This window comes from Mauremys mutica, chromosome 2 (genome assembly GCF_020497125.1).
Source record: "Mauremys mutica isolate MM-2020 ecotype Southern chromosome 2, ASM2049712v1, whole genome shotgun sequence".
NCBI classification, from domain to species: domain Eukaryota; kingdom Metazoa; phylum Chordata; order Testudines; family Geoemydidae; genus Mauremys; species Mauremys mutica.
In genome coordinates, this window is record NC_059073.1 from 27377453 (window position 1) to 27400093 (window position 22641).

The following is a 22641-nucleotide window of genomic DNA, read 5'->3' on the forward strand; positions in this document are numbered from 1 at the left end:
GGTCTTTAGGGTGATGACACTTTCCATAGAGTCATTTGAGGCAAAGGTCACATGTGCGCATGTAAAATCAATCCTGGAAGCAGCTCCTTTGTTCCAAAGGCATCTTCCAATTGAGCCATTGTCCTCCAAGGACAGCTGGCACCCTGACTTCATCTGCATTGGATCAATCTCAAAAGCAAACGATACAGTGGACAAACAAAACAAGCCAGGATCACTGCACCTCTCACAATTCACTCTTCACTCTGACTCCAAGGGAAGAGCCATTGCTGTGACTGTAAGAAAAGTGATCTAAACTCCTATGAACTCATGGATAAGAAATACAAACTGGTACGGTAGGATACTTTTTTTCTTTTTTTCCCAAGTATTATAACAGCATCTTAAAAATAGTGTTGTATTGTTAAAGTAAATTTACAGATAAAGTGAGGCTACATAGTAGTATTACACAGCAGGGATTTTGACAAGTTTCAGGTGTTTTAGATACCACATTTTCAGACATTGTGATGAAATGCCTTAGATTGAAACTTAGGTAGGAAGTATTATTTAATGCAGAAAGAGTAATTAGCTTATACTAATCCTATTACACTTAGCAGAGGTAGTCCTAGCCTTTTCTTTTCATATCTTTGTAGTTTATAGCATTGTTAAAGTTGGCATCCAGTCCAAGCACTATTAAAGTGGCTTGTGTTTTAAATGCACCTTTTCCCTATAATGTCAATATTATGGAAATAAACCAATTATGAGTTAAACAAACATAGATTTTGGCTTTTGATTTAATCAACATTAGACAGCTGTTGAGGATTGAATTTGTATAAATAGTGGACCTCTTTAAACCAATCTGTCTAAATGATGTTTCCATGAAAGATACCTCTACCTAAGCTTTTCCTGGGGAAATGTGTGAATTTCCTTCCCCAGAGTGATAAAACCTCAAGCAGCTGTTAAATTTTTTTGCCTATCACTCTTCTAGGAATGGGAAATGTTGATTACCCTAGATGATAAAGCATGATCAAAACAGCTCCTCCTTTGTAGTTCTACATAGTACTGTTCTGAGTGTGGCATTTTTGATTAAGGTAATTTTGCAAAATAAAACATTGGGTCCTTCTGGATTGCAAAACAAATCTTTTCCTTCTGATATCTGATTACTAATCAACTATACAAACACCCTTTCAGTTACTAATCAAGATGTATTTAAACTGGATGATGGCCATTGCCATTAAATCAGTGATAGACAAAAACTGAGCTGAGCTCTGTGGGGTGAAGCATTTCAGTAATGTCTCTGCTTAAAAAGACACTTAAACACATATATATCTTTCTATTGCAAAGAAAGTACTTGCTTCCTTTGTTCAAAAGATTGTGTTAACAGAATGCTATCAAGGTTATTTTGTAACTTTCACAAATGTCTCTCTTCCCTCACTGTTTATGGTATAATCTTGTGCAAATTTAGGGTTGCAATATTTTCCTTACACATTGACTGGATAGTGTGTGTTAATGGAGTGAGGAGGAGAGAGAATAGCATGTAGCGGGGAGATGACTGGGCGGATGGAAGGAAAGAGCAGCAGATAATGAAGAAAAGTCAGAGCACTGTCCCTAACATAATAGCATGATTGAGCTCACAGTTAATGGCACTGAACTACATGTAGAAAGCCACAGAAGTTCCTATATTGAAATTAGAAGCATTTTACATCAGACAGCAATTTCATCTAAATGAGCATGGCCAGAGTTATATTGAATGCTAAGAAAACACATTGACAAAAAAAAATACTCCTCTGATGTAACACTTTCTCCATTTCAGAGGATGCAACTTTTGTAACACAATGGTTACAGTATGAGAGTATAAAATCATGTCGTGACCAGGTTTCCAAACATTCAGAATGGATGCCAGCTAAGTTTGAATGACTCCAATATGTATAGCTATAGTAGTGTCATTCTTGAATGCTGTATCTGTTAGTAAGAGTACTCATATAATGTATTTTGTCCAAGGAGGTCAGATTTGATTCCCCAGTATCACAGAGGGATAGAATGAGGTAAAATGATATTGTGATTTGCCCAAGATCACATAATCAGTGAGTGGCAGGTTTGGAAAAGAATCCAGACCTGACGCCTAGTCTCTGCTTTAATCATTAGATATAATTTACCAATGTAATGATTCACTGAAGTAAACGGAGTTATATATGATGAATTTGATCCAGTGCCAACACATTGCTACTAATAAAATAGCTTACACAAGTACTGTAAAATACCATCCTTCACACATGCACGCTTCCGCTGGGTAATTGGGTAAAACTCTATGGCTTGTGTTATACTGGAGCTAGATGATTTAAAGCTCCCTTCTGGCCTTACAATATATGGATCTATGAATTATGTTCTTCACCAATCCAGAATGCTAGAGAACAGTGAAGATATCACTATGCATGCCAAATGAATTCATATGGGCCAGATGCATACAGAAGTACTGATTTGCTAATAGATTACATTTTGATGTTGCATATAATTTCAAAGTTCTGTCATTGAGAACAGTTCATGACAAATGATAGTTGCTTCAGGAAAAAATACTAATATCAAAATGTCAATATCTTCTCAAAGTTGGAAGATTATGCATTTTTTTTGAAGATGCTTATTTGCAAAAACTCTGGTTGCTGGTACTATACAGGAAAATCCTAACTCTAAATGTAATCTTGATGAAAAGAGAAATATGAAAATTTAGCCACAGCAGTTAACCTCTCTCTTCTAGTCCTGGTCTGATAGCTCTTCCTTTCATGCACGACAGAAGCAGAAATCTGGTGTCCCCAGCGCTTGCCTGTCATGCATTTAATTCTACCTAGCTACTCCTTTTAAATTTCTGGTGGAGGATTCACATCCTTCCTCCAACCCTCCCCTTGTGGAATTCTCAAGATTCTATCCCTAACTTTTGTTCTTTCTCTCTCTATAATACTTAGTCCTGCCATGAGTGCAGGGGCCTAGACTAGATGGCCTCTCAAAGTCCATTCCGGTACTGATTCCATCATTCTATATTATAGTGTCTCTCTGAAATGTCTCATGGGTAGCCTCAACTGTTGACCATCATCTCTAAAGGAAGGACACACATTTTTACATATGCCTGGACTCACTCTCTGATACAAATATATTGGAGATAGAAGTATCTTTTGATTCTGCCAGATCCTGGCTATCCCAGATCTTCCTACTACTGAATGCATCAAACACCGTCTGGGTAGGAAGTTCTCTTAGGGCTTGTCTACACTAACGCGCGGGGTTGATCTAAGATATGCATCTTCAGCTACATGAATAGTGTAGCTGAAGTTGACGTACTTAGATCTACTTATCAGAGGGGTAGCCGTGTTAGTCTGGTTCTGTAGAAGCAGCAAAGAATCCTGTGGCACCTTATAGACTAACAGACGTTTTGCAGCATGAGCTTTCGTGGGTATGCTTGCATCCGAAGAAGTGGGTATTCACCCACGAAAGCTCATGCTGCAAAACGTCTGTTAGTCTATAAGGTGCCACAGGATTCTTAGATCTACTTAGTGTCTTCACTGCAGTAAGTCGACAGCTGATGCTCTCCCATCGATTCCGCTTGTGCTTCTCGTTCTGGTGGAGTACCGGCATCGACGGGAGAGCACTCACTGGTCAATTTAAAACATCTATACTAGACGTGATAAATCAACCCCCGCTGGATCGATCGCTGCCCACCGATCCGGGAGGTAGTGTAGACAAGCCCTTAGTCTCATTGCAAACTTTGCTATCACTCTTTTCATGTAAACCTTTACTTTGTTCCAAAGAGCAGAAATCTTGAAGTCATCCTTGAACTTAACCTTATTTTTTCCTCCCATATCACCATCTGTGTAAGTCTGCATATAATTTCTGGGACCCTGCCAGAGCTGTTCTTGACCCTTTTTCTGCTGAAATCCTTACTCGTGTTGCAGTCATATCCCATCCCCACTATTACAATTTCCTGTTTCACACTAGTCAGGGACCTGGTTACTTTCTACTTCAGTCTTTGAATGACACATTCATCTGAGGTCTTGTCTGCTCGTTTCTGCCAGAAGTTAAAGATCCCATGGCATTTTTCAAAACCCAATGTCCTGACTATTATATCCGTCTTAATTTAGGCTTTAGTAGGCTTTAGTCTCCAAGGCCAAAATTCAGAGCTCCGGCTGCACATAGACATGTGCTCAAAAGGCCTGACTCCACACAATTTGTAGAACAGAGGCATAAGCCATGAAAGGCATTCCAGGATGGGGCCTCAGTCAAGCACCATAGGCTGCATATTTAAAGACATACTGACCTGATCTCCCAGCATCTCTTGCAGATTACTCCTTTGCACTGCAGGACTAATCTACAAAGGGGCAGAGTATGTGGCTGTGCTTGTCTGAACACAGGCGCACATTCTCACAACTCTTGCAGGGTCCTGTGTCCATGCTACCCAGTAAAAATGTTTAGGACCTGAATTTGGCTCCAAGTCAGTATGTGAGATATTGCTGAACATGCAAAGCCAGATTCTCCAAGAACAGGTTGCCTTCAGAGAATCGGTCCTGGATTTTATAGTGAGCCCAGGATAGTGCTGGGGTAGGATCTGAGGAGTTTCACAGTGCTCAATTTGTAATAAAAGAGGTTCCAGGGCTCAAGCAATTTTTTTACTGATGCAGCAAGCCCAGAGGTGCTGGGGCTATGAACTGCTAAGCCTAGAGGTGCCGGGGCTCAGCCCTGGCGCAAGTTAAGCACTGGAGTTTAGTCAGTGCTTTGTAAATAGCATAGCAGGGCAGACAGAATCAATAAAGCTCACAGTGAAATTGAATATACCATGCATTGTGCTTCAGTGCCTTGATTTAAGGAGCTCCCTGTAATCTATTTAGAATTACAGCAAACTGTCATATTTCCCTTGTAAGGTTCTTGAAGCAGAGATCAGGTTTGATACTGTGCTAATCACACCAATAGGACTCAACAAAGAAAGAGAAAAAACTGGAGTAGAAATGACTATATTAAAATCTTTAATCATCCATCAATACATTGTTTTGTAGAAAAGCCTTTCAATTTTATTAATACCCACTCCCAGTGTAGTCAAACATAGCCGACCAATACTTTGCATGGCCACATTTGTGCCAGTTTTGCTACCATCATCATGGCAGTGAATTCCTACCAACACACTTGCTGCTCTCTCTACAGCCCTGGTTATGAAAATGCAAAAGCAACATAGTCTGTGGAATATCAGAATAATTCAGTTTTCCAATATTCTATATGCTGTTGAATGCCCCTAAATTTGGAAAGTTGTGTGTGCAGGGGTGTTAGCTAGTTCTTGAATGGGGTAGCTAGTTGCAGCTCTACCAGAGGTGCACATGACACCACTACTAGTTTAAAAGAGAGGAAAAAAGACAAGTGGAACAAGGGGATAGTATAATCTCCCCACAGACTCGTTATTTGTGTACCTAAGATTCAGTAGCAGGCTGACTCCTAAAAATGCCTATTACAGCCCTGTGCACCACATTGAAAGTGTAAGAAAACACCTTTTCCTCAAAGGTGGCTAATGCTATAAACAAGAGAGTACAAGAACAGCCAGCCAGTCAAATTGGGAATGTCAAAGAGACCACAATACAGCTTCTTGTAATAATATTTGGTTACCTCATTGTTGTGAGAAGAACCAAGTACAGCACAAGGTATATCCCACACTTGACAATAATTTTAATAAGAACAGTGCAGTACAGGTGTGACACAGGTATGCTGATAAGAGACTAAATTTTATTCCCTGGTTCCAGTCACCGGACATGGTGATTACAAAAAGTTACTGCCCCGACACATGGAAAAGGGTCAGTGTTCACTCATTCCACTAGCTACTGTTACAAACAAGCCATTGCACAAATTTTCATCATCATTTGAAGATTAGTCTGGTAGCCTTCCTTGTATTAGTTGTATTCCTTCAGTGTGAAAATCAATGGCCAAAAATAAAACTGAGGGAAAATATCTTTTTTTAACCAAAAATATTTGCCATTTTTTTCCAACCAGTTCTAGCCCACTTCGATCACTCCACAGGGTTTGCTATAAGAGAAATATAGTGTTATGCTGGGTGGATGAAACCCCATTGAAGCTAGTGGGTGTAACAGCCACACTTCATTCAGGATAAATACAAAAGCAATTAAGCTCCTTTTGGAGTAATATAGCTGAAAACAATAGTAGCCACCACCCAAAACACAGGACACATGCAAGGCTGGTCAGAAGTTGAGCTATGTGACTAGAGGGCTGAATGCAAACACACAGAAAGCAGTTTTATGCATCTGTGAATGTGTGTGAGAGAAGCAGCCAGAAACACCACAGAAACAGACAGAGAATGCAGTAAAAAGCCAAGGACAGCTAAAGAAACACTTGTAGCATAACACTGAGAGAAAGCTAAAAGAGAACTTTTGGGGTAGAGTGCTGAAAAAGGAGGCTTGGAATAGCCAACAAAAAAAACTGCCTTCTATTTGGTTTCTACTGTGTTCAGGTAACCAGGACTTTGTGAAGTTTTTGTAAATACACAGGATTGCATCAAAGAAATACCTAGCTCCATCATCAATATCTCCTCCTGATGGAAACAACCTGCAGGACCCCAGATATTGGGTCTAAAAGACAACACTGATTTCAGGAGTGGGATCCAGTTTCCAAGGAGAAACACTGAGTTTGTAGCAATTTGCAGCAAAAACATAAGAATGGCCATAGTGGGTCAGACCAATGGTCCATCTACTCAGTATCCTGTCTTCCAACAGTGGCCAATGCCAGGTGCTTCAGAGAGAATTAACTGATCATCCATCCTCTATCGCCCATTTCCAGCTTCTGGCAAAGAGAGGTTAGGGACACCATTCCTGCCCATTCTGGCTAATAGCTATTGATGGCTCTATCCTCCGGGAATTTATCTAGTTCTTTTTTGAGCCCTGTTATAGTCTTGGCCTTCACAACATCCTCTACCAAAGAGTTCCACAGCTTGACTGTGCATTGTGTGAAGAAATACTTCCTTTTAGAATGATCCATGTTCATTTGCTGAATATTTCTGACAAGCATCAAATAGTAAAGAAGGGAACCATAGCAGCAAAATGTGAACCTGCGGATGTAGTAAATGCTGGAATAGAAGAAAACTAAAAGGAGGAAAGGAGGGCAGGTGAGCTCCCAAGAGTCTCGGCTGGACTTGTTCCAATGCAGTGCTGTACACTCAAATGAGGAGCACCAGACTGTGCTAAGAGACTTTCTGGTTAGGAATCAGAGTTGTTCTACCAATCCAACAAAGATATAGGTTGTACAGCCGTGATCCAGCACAAGATTAATACTCATGGAAACTGACCCATTAAACAGCCACTTCACTGTTTGTCAGTAGCAAAGAGGGAAGAAGCTTTACAGGCCACTGAGGAAATGCGTAAGGAAGGCATAATAGAGCCTTTAGCTAGCACTCCAGCCTTACCCATAGTTCTGGTTAAGAAAAAAGATGGCAGCACCAGATTCTGTGTGGACTATAGAAAAGTAAATGAAGTCACATTAAAGGATTCATATCCATTACCATTGTAGTGAGGCGGTGTGGCTCCCCTCCGCCCCGGAGGAGGAAGAGCCCAGCCGGAGGCCAGAGTGGGCGGAGCTAGTGAGCTCTGTGCCCGCCCCTCAAAGGATCAGGCGGCGACCCGGAACTATAAAGGCCGGCCCTCAGAGCTCAGTAGGGCCCCAGCCGCCGGAGAGAGCAGACGTCTCTAGGGGAGCTTGAGACTGGGAAGCTCCTGCGGCCCAAGGTAGCTGCCCAGATTGGCCGGAGCTCCCCCACGCCCGCTACCCGGAGGAGCTGCCGGAGCTACCCCGTGCCAGCTACCCGGAGGAGCTGCCGGAGCTACCCTGTGCCAACTTCCCGGAGGAGCTGCCGGACCTGCCAACCAGCCCCGGCCACGACGAACCCATGCTCCTGGACCCTGCAGAGGCCGACGTCAGGACCCGGGTAGGTCCCGAGGGGGAGTACGGAAGTAGCCTGGGGGCAGCCGACCCCAGTCTGGCTGCAGCATGACCAGAGCCAATGTCAGTGTGTTGCGGCCAGGATCCCCACTGACTAAGCAGCGGATCGTCAGCCGCTGCTAGGGCCCCGGGCTGGGACGCAGTGGAGTGGGAGGGCCTGCGTCCCCCCTGCCACCCCATTCCTGAGTGGCAGACTCCCCCTCTCCCTGGCCTGAGGAGACCGAAGCCTGTTACTGGTGCTCAGCCCTGCCTAAGGGCCTGAGCACTTCTGACACAGTGTTTGCTGCCCCGCCCTGACCTAGGGCTGGGCTTAAAACTACTACTGCTCAGCCTGCCTGAGGACCTGAGCATTCTGACCCAGTGTGTGTCGCCCTGCCCTGACCTAGGATCGGGCTCATAACTGTTGTTACGGCTCAGCCCTGCCTGAGGGCCTGAGCCTCCTGACCCAGTGGTTGTTGCCCCGCCGGAGCTGCGGCCAGACGTAACCACAGTGCCGCCAACTACCGCAAGGGCTACCAAGGGGGACCCCCGGACGGACTATTTCCCCGGATCCATTGGTGTGTAGTGAGCCAGCGTGGCTCCCCTCTGCCCTGGAGAGGGTCGAGCCCCGGTCAACTCTTGTACACCATGAATAGATGATATGTTGGATGTTGTAGCTGGTTCAATCGGGTTTTCCACATTGGGTCTTAAAAGTAGGTATTGGGAAGTGGAAGTGGATCCAAAGGACAGGGAGAAGACTGCTTTCCCAGCAGGACATGGCCTGTGGCAATTTAAAGTGATGACTTTCAGCCTGCACAATGCCTCAGCCACAGATGAGAAGCTAACAAGAAGAATATTACATGGCGTGCCACTTTCAGCCTGTTTGTTATACCGAGGTGGTATTTTGGTCCATGCTAAAACCTTTGAACAGGAACTGACATATTTACAAATGAGCTGTGATAAGCTTAATACTGCCAATCTGAAACCTATGCTAAAGAAATGGGAGTTGTTTCAAAAACAGGTAATTAACCTTGGGGACACATAAGTGAGGGGGAATTTCCCCTGACAAAAAGAAAATTGAGGCTGTGAAGAACTCCCAGACACTCACAGATGTGCAGACTTGTTTAGGATGCTGCTCCTGTTATAGAAAGTTTATTTGTGGGTTTTGCTATATTGCAAGCCCATTATATAGGTTGGGTGAAAGAGGGAAACAGTTTCAGTGGTCAGCAGAGCATGATTTAGCATTTTCAGAGTTGAAGAAAACTCTTGTGACTGTCCTGTCTCAGCCTACCCATGTTTAAAAACCTCTTTTGATATTGGATGTAGATAGTCGTACTTATGGTTTTGGGGCAGTATTGACACAAGAACACAAGGGACTTGAGCTGGTTAATTATAGCAAATGTCTAAGTTCACTGGAGATAAATTATCACATCACCTGAAAGAAACTCCTGGGTGTGATTAAATCTAGGGAACATTTTCACCCCTATTTGTGAGGAAGATAGTTTGCAGTAAGAATGGACTATGCATCACTGCAGTAGCTCTTTAGATTCAGGAATCATCAGAGGAGCAACTTACCAGGTGGTTGGAAGAACTACAGTCTATGATTTCACAGTCACAGGGAGGCCTGTGGACAAGCATGGTAATGTTGATGTCTTGTCCAGATGGCCTTGGTGGGAGGTGTGACAGGTTTGGGCCCTGATGTGCCGGGATGCCGCTGAGTCAGCCTGTTCTGCCAGCCTGGGTCCCCTTTACCTGGCCTTGCTTGGCTAGGCTCACAAGCCTCTTCCAGTCAAGCACACAGGCAGGGCCACACCCAGCTGCACACAGAGACAGAGATCCGCTCTGAAAGATTTAACCTTAGGGGCTTGCCCCAATGCTCTGGTGCCCACTTCCTTTAAGGGGGACAAACCCAAAGGTTTTATGAAATTCGCCCCCTCCCTCAATGTGCAGGGAGATGTGCACAACTTCTTGCTCCCCCCTCCAGTTAGAAATGACATAAACTGGGTTATATTATAAAGAAGAAATAAATTTATTGACTATAAAAGTGAATTTTAAGTGGATATAAGGGATAACATACAGAACAAAGCAGATTACTGAGCAAATAAACCAAAGTACGCAAGCTAAGCTCAATATACTTAAGAAATAGGTTACAAAATGTAATTTCTTACCCTAAATGTTATTTTAGGCCGGTTGCAAAGTTTCTGTGGTTCAGAGTTCCAGTTCTATTCCTTTTCAGACTGGATCCCTGTCTCAGTCTGAACTCCCGCCCGAGTTCCCTTCAGGTGGCTTTAGCCGTCTTTCCTCTTGGGCAGACAGGCCACGGAGAGGAGTAGTTCAGTTTGCCTTCCTCCCCACCCTTAAATAGGATTTACATAAGGTGGGAATCCTTTGTTTCCCAAACTTCTCCCCCCTTCCCTTTCAGTGGAAAATTTACAAGAAATCCCAGGTAATGTTTTAGTAACAGAGACCACCTGACTCTGTAGTATCACAGCGTCCGTGAATCAGTGGCAGTATGGAGGGTCCGCAGGAAGGCCAAGCCTTTATATAGTCCATTATCCTCGCTGATGGGCCATCAGCCCTGTCTGACTTTTCCAAAGTAGCATAGTTGAAATACAGATGCATAGTCAATATTCCTAACTTCAGATACAGAAATGATACAGGCATACAAATTGGATAATCACATTCAGTAAATCATAACCTTTCCAATGATATCTCACTTAAGCCATCTTGCATAAAGTACATCTCAATTATGTCATATTCATATCATAAGTATATTTTTCATAAAGAATATGGAGTGAAATGTCCCAGGAGGGTAAAAGGTAATATTGTCCTAAGTAGTAGAGCAGGGAATTGGTTACTCAAAGGAACGAATGGGCCCAAGAAGAGATGGCTGTCTCAATCTCTTCCTATAATTTGCAGAAGTGCAAGGGTTCCGGGTACATCCACTGGAACTGTGGATGTGGAGCAATGGATTCCAAACCAGCTAAAAGCTTCCCAAAGAGGGGAACTCCTATCAGAGTAGTATGTGATTGGAAGATCACATGGCAAATGCAGCTACCTTGGAATGTAGCATCCTCCCAGAAATACCATGGTAAAAGGTTTCTGGTCTTAGTAGAAAAACTTGAAATTTAAAGATAAAATATGGGGGGGAGGGAACAGTGGGAGGTGGGCATAGGTATCATCTGGGTTTTGTCCTGAGAGAAAAACATGATGTCAATAGTTAAGCTTGTTTCATTTGTCATTTGAAAATAATTTTTTTCTTTTTGTTTGGGATGGGTCGGACAGGGCATAGTACAAAATGAAAGACTAGGGACTAATAACAAGTATTTCTGCTATAAGATTTGGCCAATCAGTTTGAAATAACAGAAGAGGAGAAAGACCTGAGTGAATTAGTTAATCATAGGAATCCACCAATAGGATGTGGCTGTGAAAAAGACAAATGTGAACCTAGGACTTATCAAATAGGTATGTCCAGTAGAGACAGCGAAATATTAATGCCATTGCACAAGACATTAGTAAGAACTCATCTAGAATACTGTGTACAATTCCAGTCACCCAGGTTCAAGAAAGATGGATTTAAATTGGAACAGATGCAGAGAAGATCTAGGATGATCAGGGGAATGGAGATCTTATTTTACCAGAAGAGACTAAAAGATCTTGGCTTGTTTAGATTAGCAAAATGAAGGTTCAGAGGGGAAATGATTTCTTTCTATAAATACATTTGCTGGGGGGAGGGGAGGGAGCGGGGGTGTTAAACATGAGGGAGGGAGGAGAGCTATTTAATCTAAAGGACAATGCTGGAACCAGAACAAATGGGTGTAAACTGGCCATGAATAAATTGAGGCTGGAAATTAGTAGATTTCCAATTATCAGAAGAGTGGGGTTCTGCAACAACCTTCTGATAGGTGTAGTGGGGGCATACAACTGAACTAGTTTTAAGATGGAGCTTGAAAAATTTATGAATGGGATTATTCAGCCAGGTTGCCTGTGATAACAGGGGACTAAACTCGATGAAACAGGAGGTCACTTCGAGAGCTATCTGCCCATGGCATCACCATTTTGGATTCCACCGAGACAATGGGCATGGGTGGTGCGGGGGTCGGGGGGGCGGTTATAATACTGGCGGTGGGGTGAAACCTTGTTGAAGCAGTGAGCATGCTAGCTGTCGGTCATTCAGGATAAGTGTAAGAAGCAGTTATGCTCCTTTTAGAGGAAAATTACTGAAGCAATAGGAGCCATTACCTGAAACACAGGCCACATGTAGGACTGTTCGGGAGCTGAGTTGTGTGGGGGTAGGAGTTTCGTTGAGGCTGAATGAAAATGCTGGAGGCTGGCTACTGTTTTAATGGAGTTGTGAATGTGTGTGAGGGAGACGCAGACAGAAACACCAGAGTTGGAGCAGAAAGACAAGGACATCCAGAAAGGCACTTGTAGCATGACCCTGAGAGAGAGCTAAGAGAGCGAACTCTTGGGATAGAGTGCTGGCTGGAAAAAAGAGGTGAAGATTACTGAGAAGCACATAGAGGCTAAGCAAATATCATTTTTAACTGAATAAGGGATTGTTATTGTCTGTTTCAAAGGGATTTCCTGGGAAACAATTGAATAATTGTTTTCTGCAAAGTCTGAGCAATATAAAAATATTTTCCTTGCATTGCACCTGAAATAATGAAAATTGAAGAGCAGATTATTTCTGAAAATCTTATAGGGTTGATAACAAAAAATGAACTTAGAGAAACAAAATATCACTAAAATCAATAAGTTTACCACCTTTAAATAGTAAACAGATCTGAAAATTTAGAAGTGATCAGAGTTCTCTAACAAACTTTAAATCCTGGAAATACTACAATATCCATTCCACCCACTGGTTTATATTGCCAGGCAAAGATTAATTTAAAACAGACATTCTAGTGTTCTTTATTTGTAAATAAAGTCCAGAGCCTCAATAACATAAAAACACATGTATTTTTGCTGTCAGGTGTTTCTTTTTCACTGTCACATAGCTAACTCTGTAGGTACTACATTTTTATTTTCCATTGCAGTTCAGAACTTGAAATATAATTCAGTTGTATACTGTGATACAGGATTTAAAAAACAACCAACCAACAGAGCACATTTTGTTGTCCAAATATTGCGTGTACTTGTTTTTCCCTGAGAAAACAGTGAGTACTGTTCCAACAGGATGTTGTGGGTTTCCCCCCCGCCTCTTTTGTTCTTACATTTCCCTTCTCTGAGCTTTGGTGTAATGAGAAAAAAACTGGCATTGGATTGAATTAGTGGTGACACAGTTCAAAGCACACACTGTTTGATGAATGGCTCATCTCTCTTAAATGATTAAAAAGTAACATGGAATTGTTTTTAGATTTTGTGGTTCACTATTCAAGAATGCTGAAGCAGATTCACATTTGGAAATATTGAGCACTGAGCATGTGCTGTGTTAACATTTTATATTTCATAGAGGATCGATCTCTCCCCTTTCCCTCTAGCTTGTCTTTTTTCCTCTGTTCATAGCATGAACAACAAGGAGTCCAGTGGCATCTTCAGGATTAACAGATTTTATTTGGGCATAAGCTTTCATGGGTAAAAAACCCCACTTCTTCAGATGCATGGAATGAAAAATTCAGATGCAGGCATTATATAAAGACACATGAAGAGAAGGGAGTTACCTCACAAGTGGAGAACCAGTGTTGACAAGGCCAATTCAGTCAGGGTGGATGAGGTCCACTCCCAATAAAGTATGAAGAAGTGTCAATTCCAGGAGAGGCAAAGCTGCTTTTGTAATGAGCCAGCCATTCCAAGTCCCTATTAAAGCCCAAATTAATGGTGTTAAATTTGCAAATGAATTTTAGTTCTGCTGTTTCTCTTTGAAGTCTGTTTCTGAAGTTTTTTTGTTCAAGCATAGCTACAGTTAAATCTGTTATTGAATGTCCAGGGAGATAAGTGTTCTTCTACTGGCTTTTGTATGTTACCATTCCTGAGGTCCGATTTGTGTCCATTTATTCTTTTACATAGGGACTGTCCTGTTTGGCCAATGTACATGGCAGAGGGGCATTGCTGGCACATGATGGCATATATCACATTAGTAGACATGCAGGTTAATGACCCCTGGATGGTGTGGCTTATGTGGTTGGGTCCTCTGATGTCGCTAGAGTAGATATGGGTACAGAGTAAGCAATGAGGTTTGCTACAGGGACTGGTTCCTGGGTTGGTGTTTCTGTGGTGTGGTGTGTAGTTGCTGGTGAGTATTTGCTTCAGGTTGGAGGGCTGTTGGACAGACTAATACGGCTACCCCCTGGATACTTGTTCATAGCATGGAACATCATTGGGATATTACTTTTCTATCTAGGCATTTATAGTGTGGTAATGAAGAATGATTACTAAGAACTATTGAATGATGAAATGTTGGAAGGACGGTACAGACCCACCAAGGGTACCAAAACAAATATAATTTGTAGTTATCAAGCGAAGCCTTATATTTAGAAATGGGCCTGTGATTTAATACCTGAATCACAATTTGAAGCAATCATTGCTATTTATTTTTGCTGTGTTTAGCTTTGTAGTCATACTTGGTATTACTGGATAATTGCTTAATATACAAGCATTATTAATTTAAAGGAACAAAGCTTGGACAGTTTTTAATGGGACACAGAGCTTTTCACCTACAGGACACTGTCTGCCTCCAGCCCAGGTAGGTGATGGTTGTTTGCTCTTTAGTAACTTCTGAGTATGCTGTCCATATCATAACATCCACAATTAGCATCACCTATTTGCAGCCTAAGCAGGGAGGCCAAGAACACTATGCAGGGACATTGAATAGATGTCACGTTCAGCAAGATGGCTGCCAACAGTCGTAGATGCAGAAATACTGGTTGCAGTTAAATTATTTCCTAAATACATTTCACAATATTAATGGGTTGACTGTTTTGTGGGGAGGGATAGCTCAGTGGCTTGAGCATTGGCCTGCTAAACCCAGGGTTGTGAGTTCAATCCTTAAGGGGGACATGTAGGGAGCTGGGGCAAAAGTCTGTCTGGGGATTGGTCCTGCTTTGAGCAGGGGGTTGGACTAGATGATCTCCTGAGGTCCCTTCCAACCATGATTCTATGAATACCTTCTAACAGATCAGATACCTCCGAATCAAAAGTAAGAGTTTGTATCTGAGGCACCGGCAGATATATATATATACATGCCTCTTTGGTCTGAAATTTGGACCAAAATCTAATGAGATCAAACCCTTTTATGAAATTTCCTTTTTATGAACCTTTCCAGCCTTTGGTTAACCTAAACACCTGGCAAACTGAAGGTCAGTTATGCTGCCAGGTTTACACATAAAGAGCTCCATTGCTGGAGAGGGTGCCAGCATTAGGGTAGAGTTTCTGTCCTGCCACATGTAGGAGAGCTCCTAGCTCAGTGGGACTTAGGCTGACGAATATTTGAATTGCCATTCTGAATCAGAGCAAGGGTCCAGGAACCCATAAAGGACAAAGCGACAAAGAGTCCTGTGGCACCTTATAGACTTAACAGACGTATTGGAGCATAAGCTTTTGTGAGTGAATACCCACTTCGTCAGATGCATAATGGACAGTTGCAGGTATCAGATGCTTCAGGGGAAGGTGCAAGAAAACCTTCAATGGGAATTATGGGAAGACCTGCCCCAAAAGAAAGTTTCTTCCCACCCACCAATAGCTACATGTTGGTTTAGGGCCTGAAGCGTTAGGTTTTATATATCCCTCCCCAAACTCTTGTTTATTTTTAATATTTGTTGTTCTAAGTAGGACTTCAATGGGCAAAGGATCAGTACCAAGAGAAGAAAGCAGACTATAATGAAGTATTAAATATCATTATAGTGGTTTGTGGTAAATCCTCACTGTCTATGCTCGTTTCATATTTGGTTGCTTCATATCAAGTCTTTTCCTCTGGCAGTGACCAGCTGTGTTCAGGAAGGAATTTAGTCTAACAGTATAGAATTCTAAAGAGCAAGTACATTCTTTACTGGCAAAGTTCATAGAATCATAGAATCTCAGGGTTGGAAGGGACCTCAGGAGGTCATCTAGTCCAACCCCCTGCTCAAAGCAGGACCAAACCCAACTAAATCATCCCAGCCAGGGCTTTGTCAAGCCTGACCTTAAAAACCTCTAAGGTTTTTATATTTCTTCTCTAAGGAAGGAGATTCCACCACCTCCCTAGGTAACCCATTCCAGTTCTTCACCACCCTACTAGTGAAAAAGTTTTTCCTAATGTCCAACCTAAACCTCCCTGTAACAGGTTTGACTCACCCCTGCGGCGCCTCCTACTGGTTGCTCTGGGGAATTAGCTCTTTTCCAGCCCTGGAGCGCCCTCTGCAGGCCGGTGATCCACCTGTTTGCTACTGGCCCGAGTCCCTCCCAGGACCCCGGTGTCTCTTTAACCTGTAACTGGGTTTCCCCCTCCCCAGGGAAACCCCCACCTTCTATCCCCACCTTGCCTCAGTGTATGGCTACTGCCAGTCATTGTCTAGCCCCACACTCTGGGGCAGACTGCAGTCTCAGCCAACTCATCCCTGTCAAGGAGGGTTTGGACCTGCTGCTTTGTCCTACCCCTGGGCTGCCCTCTGCAACCCACAGTACCTTTGGCCTATAGCCAAAGTCCCCAGCTCCTCAGCCTTTCCCCCAGCCCTGCTTCACTCAGGTACCTTCTCTCTAGTTTCCAGCAGCCAGGCCCATCTCCCTCTGAAGGCAGAGAGAGACTGTCTGTGCTTCTGGCTTCCTTAGCCTTTTATAAGGCCCTGGGCTCAGTTTGGGGCGTGGCCCCCAGCTGCAGCCACTTCCCCAATCTGCCCAGCCAAAAGCCCCTTCCCAGGGCTGTTTTAAAGCCCCAAAGGGCAGGAGCGGGTAGCCACCCCGCTACACTCCCCCTCTGCAACTTGAGATCATTACTCCTTGTTCTGTCATCTTCTACCACTGAGAACAGTCTAGATCCATCCTCTTTGGAACCCCCTTTCAGGTAGTTGAAAGCAGCTATCAAATCCCCCCCTCATTCTTCTCTTCTGCAGACTAAACAATCTCAGTTCCCTCAGCCTCTCCTCATAAGTCATGTGCTCCAGCCCCCTAATCATTTTTGTTGCCCTCCGCTGGACTCTCTCCAATTTATCCACATCCTTCTTGTAGTGTGGGGCCCAAAACTGGACACAGTACTCCAAATGAGGCCTCACCAGTGCTGAATAGAGGGGAATGATCACGTCCCTCGATCTGCTGGAAATGCCCCTACTTATACAACCCAAAATGCCATTAGCCTTCTTGGCAACAAGGGCACACTTTTGACTCATATTCAGCTTTTCATCCACCGTAACCCCTAGGTCCTTTTCTGCAGAACTGCTGCCCAGCCATTCGGTCCCTAGTCTGTAGCAGTGCATGGGATTCTTCCGTCCTAAGTGCAGGACTCTGCACTTGTCCTTGTTGAACCTCATCATATTTCTTTTGGCCCAATCCTCTAATTTGTCTAGGTCCCTCTGTATCCTAGCCCTACCCTCCAGAGTATCAACCACTCCTCCCAGTGTCATCTGCAAACTTGCTAAGGGTGCAGTCCACAGCATCCTCCAGATCGTTAATGAAGATATTGAACAAAACCGGCCCCAGCACCGACCCTTGGGGCACTCCACTTGATACTGGCTGCCAACTAGACATGGAACCATTGATCACTACCCGTTGAGCCCGACCATCTAGCCAGTTTTCTATCCACCTTACCGTCCATTCATCCAGCCCATACTTCTTTAACTTGCTGGCAAGAATACTGTGGGAGACTGTATCAAAAGCTTTGCTAAAGTCCAGAAATAGCACATCCTCTGCTTTCCCCTCATCTACAGAGCTGGTTATCTCATCATAGAAGGCAATTAGGTTAGTCAGGCGTGACTTGCCCTTGGTGAATCCATGCTGACTGTTCCTGATCACTTTCCCCTCCTTTAAGTGGTTCAGGATTGATTCCTTGAGGACCTGTTCCATGATTTTTCCAGGGACTGAGGTGAGACTGACTGGCCTGTAGTTCCCTGGATTTTCCTTCTTCCCTTTTTTAAAAGATGGGCACTACATTAGCTTTTTTCCAGTCATCCGGGACCTCCCCTGATCTCCATGATTTTTCAAAGATAATGGCCAATGGCTCTGCAATCTCATCGGCCAACTCCTTTAGCACCCTCGGATGCAGCGCATCCGGCCCCATGGACTTGTGCTCGTCCAGCTTTTCTAAATAGTCCCGAACTACTTCTTTCTCCACAGAGAGCTGGTCACCTCCTCCCCATACTGTGCTGCAGAGTGCAGCTGTCTGGGAGCTGACCTTGTCTGTGAAGACAGAGGCAAAAAAAGCATTGAGTACACTAGCTTTCTCCACATCCTCTGTCACTAGGTTCCCTCCCTCATTCAGCAAGGGGCCCACATTTTCCTTGACTTTCTTCTTGTTGCTAAAAAAAAAAACATATCTGAAGAAACCCTTCTTGTTACTTCTAACATCTTCGGCTAGCTGCAACTCCAAGTCTGATTTGGCCTTCCTAATTTCACTCCTGCATGCCTGAGCAATACTTTTATACTCCTCCCTGGTTATTTGTCCAATCTTCCACTTCTTGTAAGCTGTTTTTTTGTGTTTAAGACGAGCAAGGATTTCACTGTTAAGCCAAGCTGGTCGCCTGCCATATTTACTTTTCTTCCTACAAGTTCTATCCTTTCCACTGTTACTGGGAGAGGCCAATTCCAGATGTGAGAAGATACTGGAACTGACTGAATTATTGATCAATTCTGGTATTATGGAAATTCCTGTTATTATATTTTGAAATATATGATAAAGGGGTTATCTGCAGGAGCATCCTTTGGGAAGAAGCCAAAACAATAATTAGGGAGAAGCCAATTAGCATAGCAGCTGGTGTGAGAAAGATAAGAGACCAAATATGTGAGACACTTAAAAAAAGTCATAGCTGCATAAGAGGTTTAAGATAAATCTATTCTGTTACAATTGGGAGTAAAAGAAGTAATTTGAGTAAAGTGTTTACTTTTTGTCTATGGAAAAACACAACAAAAAATCTAACCCTGTGATTCCTAAAATAAAACTTTTTAAAGAAAATCAAGGCTGGTAAGTTTCTAGTACATGTAGTAAAAATTCACCAGTAAAATATAATTAAATGGTACTCCATTAAAGATAAAAACAAAATACAAGGAAAATTACAGATTTGGGTAAACTAAACAATCTTTTGCCTAATATTGAAAGCTATAATAGACCAGTATACTTAAAACAACCCAACATTAAGGTAATTCAAACACAAAATACCAACCACCCCCTTTCTTTCTCCCAATACACCCCCAAAGCCAGAGGGGTCAGGAGCAGATGGTGTAGCACTCCTTCGTGCAAGCTGCTGTAAACAAAGGGAAACCTCAGTTGCCCCATTTGAACAGTTTTATGGCTGCTTTATGTTGCCTAATCTGTGCAATACAGACCTGTGTGTGAGGGTTTTGACCCTATAGGTTATTAAAGGATGAGCTATGGAAAGCATAGAACGCAAAGAGTAAAAACAAGATATAGGAGAAGCAACTACAAATATCAAGGAGGTGGGTGGGCAGAGTGGTGGAGGAGAGAGGGGTTAAAGGCAAAGCTCCAAAGCTATCTGGCTGAGGCTTTCAGAAATTGTAACGAATATGTGGCTATCTGGCTTCCACTGTTGCCTAGAATGCTGTCCTGAGGGAAAAGAAAAGACCTACATTTTCTGCTAGACAGAGGAAAGGCATCTATCTCAGCTCCATCAAAACTGAGGGGGGAGCTCAAGCTTTTCTGAATCTTACAGCTGCATCTCCTGACTAAACATGGTAAGCAGGACCAATTTTTGCCCCAGATCCCTAAGTGGCCCCTTCAAGAATTGAACTCACAACCCTGGGTTTAGCAGGCCAACGCTCAAACCACTGAGCTATATATATACATGCTGTACCTTGACAAATGGAAGACAAATATTTTGCTAAAATTATATTTCTTAAGTCAAATTAAAAGTTGTTGGGCTAGATAGAAAGGTACCACACATTCTTGGAATAGTATAAACACATTAATTAAAATGACTTTTTTGTTCATTATTTCTTGATCCAAATGCCAAATAAATTTTTGAAAAAGTTACAGAATAGAATCTCATATTTGTCTGGCAAGGGTAAAAAATGAAAAGTAAATAAAGCAACCCTACTTAGATCCATATTTTACCAGTAGGGAGGAGACAATCCTTAGAAATATTGTCAGTTGAAATCAGGCCTGAATAGATTCCCAGACACAAATTATGATAAAGTGGAGGTGAGGTTGAGAGTACATCTCACTCATTAAGGTGAAATACATTACAGGACTGTTATAGCTGACCCCACAAGATGTGTTACAAAAAGAGGAAAGTCAGAGCTAGGGTTACATTTAAAAAAAAAAATCCAAACATTAAGGATACTGACAAATGTGAAAAGGTTCAGAAAAGAACTACAAGAATGCCTCCTCACTTGGGCCAAAACTTTGAAAGGTCTCAATTCTGCCTTCTTCCTGTTCTACTCCTCTCATGGTATTGCTCTGCTACCTACCCCAATAAAGGAGAACTAACAACTTAAAATGCCTTGTTCAAAAAATTTAAGTAACTCTTAACTTTCAAACGCCTGAACAGCAAATGTAACTTTTCTTGTCTGCATAGTAACTTCTGGCATTTTTATCTGTTTGAAAAATCAAAGTGGTGCTTTCCATGCCTTCTTGGTTGCAAAGATTTGAACTGCTTCCTGCTGAAGGTCCACAGTCTGAGCCAGCTCATGCTCTGTCAAGATGGTTGCAAGGCCGACCAGCCTCTCCTGTGTCATTGTGGAGCGTAGATGTGTTTTTATTAACTTCAGCTTGGAAAAGCTGCGTTCTCCACTGGCAACTGTTACAGGAAGTGTTAGAAGTATGTGCAGAGCAACAAGAGCATTTGGAAAGAGGATGGTCCTCTTATTTGTGCACATATATTCCAGAACAGCCTTTGGAGTCGATCCTGCTGAACAGTATCTTGAAAGGGCTTTCAGTTCATCACCTAAATCACTCACATCAGTATTGCACATGTCATCATGTGTCAACACTGTCTCTAGTGCCCTGCATTGCTGGTGTAGGTATTCTTCAGGTATAGTGAGGAGTTTTGGAATATCATACAAAATCCCAAATATACTGCTGTGTACCTGGAGCTGCATGAAATGTTCTTCAACTGACTGTATTGCACAATCTATCACCAGGTTAAAGAATTCAACTTTGAATTGTTGTTTGGGGTCTCTTATGGGATTATCCCATGTCTCGTAATCAAAATTATGGTGACTCTTGTCTTCTTGAATGGGTGGGAAAATAGCTTCAGTGTGAAGTTCCTCTGCCAGCTTCTGTGCACTCTTCAGAACGTTTTGAAATCCCTCATCTGACTGGTAAGACTTTGCTTTGTCCAGTTGTTCCATTGCTCCAGATATATCAAGGTCAACCTTGGAGTCTCTTGCCTACAACATTTATTTCAAACATTATGTCATGCCACAACACTAAGCCACACAGAAATGTGAAGTTATGTATGTTTCTGGTGATTCCATTTCCCTCTGCCACTGTTCTCCCACGAACAGTTCCTGTCATAGCATTATCCTCCGTAATGGCAACTATAGCATCATCTATCTTCCCAATTTGGTGTTTGATAGGCTTTATTGCCTCCACTCGACTTTCCCATCGTGTGGCACTCAGTGGTTTCAGTGTCAGAGAGGATGTTCCCAGATGTTGCTTCAATATTTGCCATTGATGAGTTGATGCAGAGAAAAATACATAGATGCTTTGAATTACATTAAAAAATTCAGCAGCCTTACTAGAAACTGATGCTGCATCACTGACCACCAAGGTCAATGAATGAGAACTGCATGGGACAAAAAAAGCTCGAGGGTTTAACTCTCGGATCTGTGTCTTCACTCCTCTGTTCTTTCCTCTCATGTTGGCACCATTATCGTAGCCCTATCGCAATTCCCGTATCTTCCAGCTTTTTAAGAAGCACATTTGTCATACCAGCTCCTGTAGTATCATCAATGTCAATAAATTGTAGAAAATGCCCTCTGACAGTCACCATTGCACGGACATTTTCACTAGGTTTTGTTGTTGTTACAAAACGTACCATTAAAGTCATTTATTCTGTATGGCTGATGTCAGGTGTGCAGTTCAGAATAACAGAGTAATATCTTGCTGACTTCAGATCTACCACAATCTTCTGTTTGACTTTTGTTGCCAGTAACTGTATGATCTCATTTTGAATTGTTTTTCCAAGTTAGTGGTGTGTGTACATTTCTTGGGTGGTGACTCTTCTTAGATGCTCCTGGAGTACAGCATCAAACTCAGTCATCAGCTCCACAATTTTAAGGAAGTTTTCATTGTTTGGCACATACAGCTGATCTGAAGTGCCATGCAGTACTAGGTTTTGGGTAGCAAGCATTCTCACAATGGCAATGAGCCTTTTCAGAACATTTTGCCAGTAAAGAGACTCTGATACAATCTTCTCTTGATGCTGATCATCTATGGTGGCCTTTAACCTTAGTCTCATCTCAAGCTCTTTCCACCTATGTAATGCTTTGCTGCCTTCTCATGGCATGCCAGATTTTGCCAGTCCTTTGTTCCTGTAGAACCCAATGTGGCTGGAACATTAGACTGGAAGAGTTTGCAACAAAAACAGTATGCAGCATTCTGGGTTTTTGAGTACATAAGCCATGGCCTCTCCACTT

The 22641-nt window shown here is 42.7% G+C and overlaps 1 protein-coding gene across 1 annotated transcript in view; it reads left to right on the forward strand.

Moving 5' to 3' along the window:
- Window positions 1–291: 291 nt before the first annotated feature.
- ENPP2 (ectonucleotide pyrophosphatase/phosphodiesterase 2) overlaps window positions 292–22641 on the forward strand; it is a 101709-nt gene continuing 79359 nt past the window's right edge. Inside the window, exon 1 of the mRNA XM_045004711.1 lies at window positions 292–327. Within this exon, the coding sequence (XP_044860646.1) occupies window positions 307–327 (21 nt within the window). The 5' untranslated portion in view covers window positions 292–306. The remainder of the gene's footprint in view (window positions 328–22641) is intronic.